Source organism: Etheostoma spectabile, chromosome 8 (genome assembly GCF_008692095.1).
Source record: "Etheostoma spectabile isolate EspeVRDwgs_2016 chromosome 8, UIUC_Espe_1.0, whole genome shotgun sequence".
Lineage (NCBI taxonomy): Eukaryota > Metazoa > Chordata > Actinopteri > Perciformes > Percidae > Etheostoma > Etheostoma spectabile.
The window spans coordinates 33738680-33742484 of record NC_045740.1 but is presented as its reverse complement, the minus strand read 5'-3'; the positions used below and the strand labels follow the sequence as shown (position 1 = coordinate 33742484).

General features: G+C 41.7%; 1 protein-coding gene across 1 annotated transcript in view; it reads right to left on the bottom strand.

The window, feature by feature from the left end:
• Positions 1-3805, bottom strand: part of ripor1 (RHO family interacting cell polarization regulator 1) — a gene marked incomplete in the record, with an annotated part of 32518 nt that overhangs the window by 16440 nt on the left and 12273 nt on the right. The window contains 3 exon segments of the mRNA XM_032524297.1: positions 2153-2269; positions 2991-3123; positions 3460-3608. Of these exon segments, the coding sequence (XP_032380188.1) occupies positions 2153-2269; positions 2991-3123; positions 3460-3608 (399 nt within the window).

The following is a 3805-nucleotide window of genomic DNA, read 5'->3' as shown; positions in this document are numbered from 1 at the left end:
GGTCTCATCATCTCAGCTGGACTTGTAGGCCGTTAGATTGTTGCTTGGTTACTGTATAATGAAACATCAGATGTGTTTTGTGTGCAGTAACCCTAATGTGTAAAGTAACTACTAACTAAAGCTGTCAGATGAATGTGGTGGAGTAACTAAAGTAAAAAAGTAGAATATTTCTCTCTGAAATGTAGCAGAGTAGAAGTAGAAAGTGCCATGAGAAGAATAGACTCAAGTAAAGTACAAGTACCTCAACATTTTGGAGTAAATGTACTTAGTTGCAATACACTACTGATATAGACAGAAAATTTGACAAAGTAGAGTTGGACACATTCTGGTGACTGATGAACCTATCACACAATAGTGTATTCCAGAGGAAATTTGTCGGCGTTGAAATTGGTATACTGGAACAAACAACTGATTACTCATCGCTCAGTACTTCTGTGCAGCATCTCCACTTGTAGCGCAAGCTACACTACTATGTTTTCATTTTTAAGAAGCGTTTTTAGACATACACTATCTACGCCCACACAGGAGTGTAAGCTCCAGTAACTTATGTCCATATTAACACGTCTGACAAGGCATATCACATGATCATTCACACACACTGGGCATGTGCCTGTCGGCGTCAGTAGGCAGGCACAGTCTGACAGCAACAGTCTGACATTACTCTGCAGCTGAAAATCTTGGATGTAGACGTTGAAAGTGCAGAAAATTCTTTGGAGAAAGAACAACATCAGTTATGCATCAACATACATCATCATCTCTCTCTCATTAGGGCCCGCACCTCCTTCGCTCGCTGTCTGTCGCTGCTCACATTGTTTGCCTTCTTTTAAAATCTTAGAAAAACTAAAGCACAACCAGACGTCATATATGTGGTGGGCTGCAGGGAGAGTTGGTGGAACCTGTAATTCCATCATGCTTTTCATTATTAAAAATCCTGGAGACTACTTGAGAAAAACAGAAAACTGAAGGCCTCACTCCTATCCTGGATCCAGGCCATGGGCTGCTACAGACTGACAGCTAGCAGGCTAATACTGGCTGTAGCTTCAGAGAGTCACATAACCACCCAGCTGGCTGGTTCCCACACGTCCCTATTAACTAGTTTCACTGTGTCTGACTCTGGACTCTTCCGCTTTGTTGATCAGTCACATATCGCACACTGTCAACAACAATCCTTTCTTTTTTTTCATCAATCCAATCTGTTGATTAAGTTCAATTGGATTACGACAACAGCTTCTGCAGGCTCAGGGTGCTTCAGATTAAACAATCACAGTCGTTAATTATCTTCCATTCATAGAATAGGTAGTGTTCAGCTCTGCTTTGTTCTCTTCTATTCTGCTTCAGTGGCCACATTTGTAGAAAACTGAGCAAACTGCACAAGAAAAACCGACTGGAAGGAGATCCTCAGAGTAAGTGGACACACTCCTAAATGTATGTCAGTGTGAAGTTTCAGAGAGGGGCCCCTATTAACCTTTTCTCCTTTATAACTGCAACACTAAGTAATAACAACGACATGTCCTTTGAGACCCTATTGGTTTCAAAGTCCTAGCTTGCGGTGCGTGATCACGGAAGGCTTGTATCACGTGGACGCGACAACAGTTTGGTTGTCATTACTTAGGATTCCTCATGGGGGAGACAGAAATTTATAATACAGAAACTATAGCTTTAAACAGTATTACAACAATACTATAACATTTAAAAAAATACAAGTTTTGCACTTTGAAGGATAAGTTGGCTATACAATCTATTTCCCAAATGGTACTTAGCTTGCTAATTCAAACTTGTAAGCTCTTTTATTCTGCTACGTTGGTGGCTCTCAGGACTGACTGCTGGATGGTGCTCAGAACTGTCCGTTATGGGACACATGCCACTATAGACTATAGGGGACTGGTGGGTTATATCAGCCATCCTACACACGGACAATGCCAGGCAGATGAACAGCTGATATGGCCTGTATGTATGCAGATCTTCAGTTTGACCAAACACTACAGCAGCAGATTTCCAGGTACTGCTCTCAACAGTAAAATCCACTGGGGACCAGAGAGTTTGGAAACCTTGCATACATGAAGCCATACACAAACAAACTATCATTCCAGTACTACACCAGTGGACTCTGTGCTCTACATTCTCCAGGGGGTTCTACTCTATGATGACTTACTGCGGTGGGCTGTCCCGTCGGTGAGTGGTCACTACAGGGACAGCTCTGGCTAAGTGTGTCTCTGAAGATGTCCAGCAGCGGCCAGTGCTGCCGCCTGGTCACACTCCGAGGCAGAGACTGCACGTCAACGTAGCAGCAGGTGGAACACAGGGCAACAGAGACGTTAGGCACCGCTGGCTGCTGGGTAAACTCAAACTCTCCCTCTACAGCAGCGGTTCTAGACCTGTTCTCTGTGAGTATACGCCCGGGTACACACATGAATCTGATACATTCTATGATGAGATGGTTTCTGCTTCTTGCTTTCACCTGGATTACTTTTTTTAGAAATCTTAAAAATCTGGTTATTAGTTAGTTGTCTGCTCCTCTTGCATTTAGCTGTTTTACACAATATAATAATCAAAAACAAGGGCAGTGAACATTGCACAGAATGCCAGCATTCAGCTGAATATTCCAGTATCACTCTTTAAAAAAAAGCATCAGTCAAACGTTTCTCTGGAGAGAACAAGGGTCAAAGAGATAAATTGATTAGTTGTTTATTAAATTAATTGCCAGCTATTTCTAAATCTGATATCCAGTTTCTTAAATGTGAATATGTTTCTATTTTCTTCTCTCCTCTGTAAAAAACTGAATATCTTTGAGTTGTGGACAAAATGAACATTTGAGGACTTCATCTTGGAGTTTGGAAAACACTGATCCACGTTTTTACAATTTTCTGACATTTTGGAGACCAAACAACTAATCCATTTGTTCAGAAAATAATCAACAGATTAATCAACGATGACAATTACTGTTAGTTGCAGCCCTAAATGAGAGGCAACTAGAACACAGAAGAACTCACATAGAAGGCTTGTTCACGTAAAGACGGCGTGTCGGGCGGGCTCTGGTTGAAGATGGTGGAGAGTCTCTTACTGACGGTCGGAGCTTTGTTGACGCTGCTTGCCACTGAGCCCTGGTCATCTTTATCAAATGGACTGGGGCGGGGGGGATTGTTCATGAATAACACTGTATATTGACAACAGTACAGTAGGGCTGATCGATAATGGAAAACAAATCCTGATCAACTGAAATCCCGATTATTTAACATGATCTGTCATTGACTTTTGAAAGATGTTGCAACTATTGAATTAAAAAAAAACAGAGAAGCAATTAATCAAATCAACAGTGAAAACATCCAGAACTGTGAAATTTTCCTTAAACGTAATATGCAAAATGATTTTTTTTTTTGTGATAGTTAGAAGCCCAAATCATAATCATAATTTAAATGTCTAATTGTTGCACAGCCCTACAGCATGGCTGGCCAAACTTACTTCCAGGTGACTTCCAGGCTCAGCTTAATAGTCCCGAGGTCATTAATATCCACGGCAACCGTCTGGGGGAGTGCAGCAAACAGGTCCTTAGTCTCGCAGGAAACACTTCCTACAACCACGTGATTGGCTAAGCTCTTCAGCTCTGTCACCTAGGAGACCACAGAAATATAGTTTGATCATGCTGTCAAAGTCACAGGTTGAGCCCTTTATGCTGTTTGACGACATCAGTAGTAACATAGTATCCCCAACGGAAGAACGGAAGTTCTACCTTGAGTCAGAGCTGAGTCGATGAAAGAGTCCTGCAGCCTAAGTATAGATAAATGTAAATTTAAAAAAAAGGGGGGGG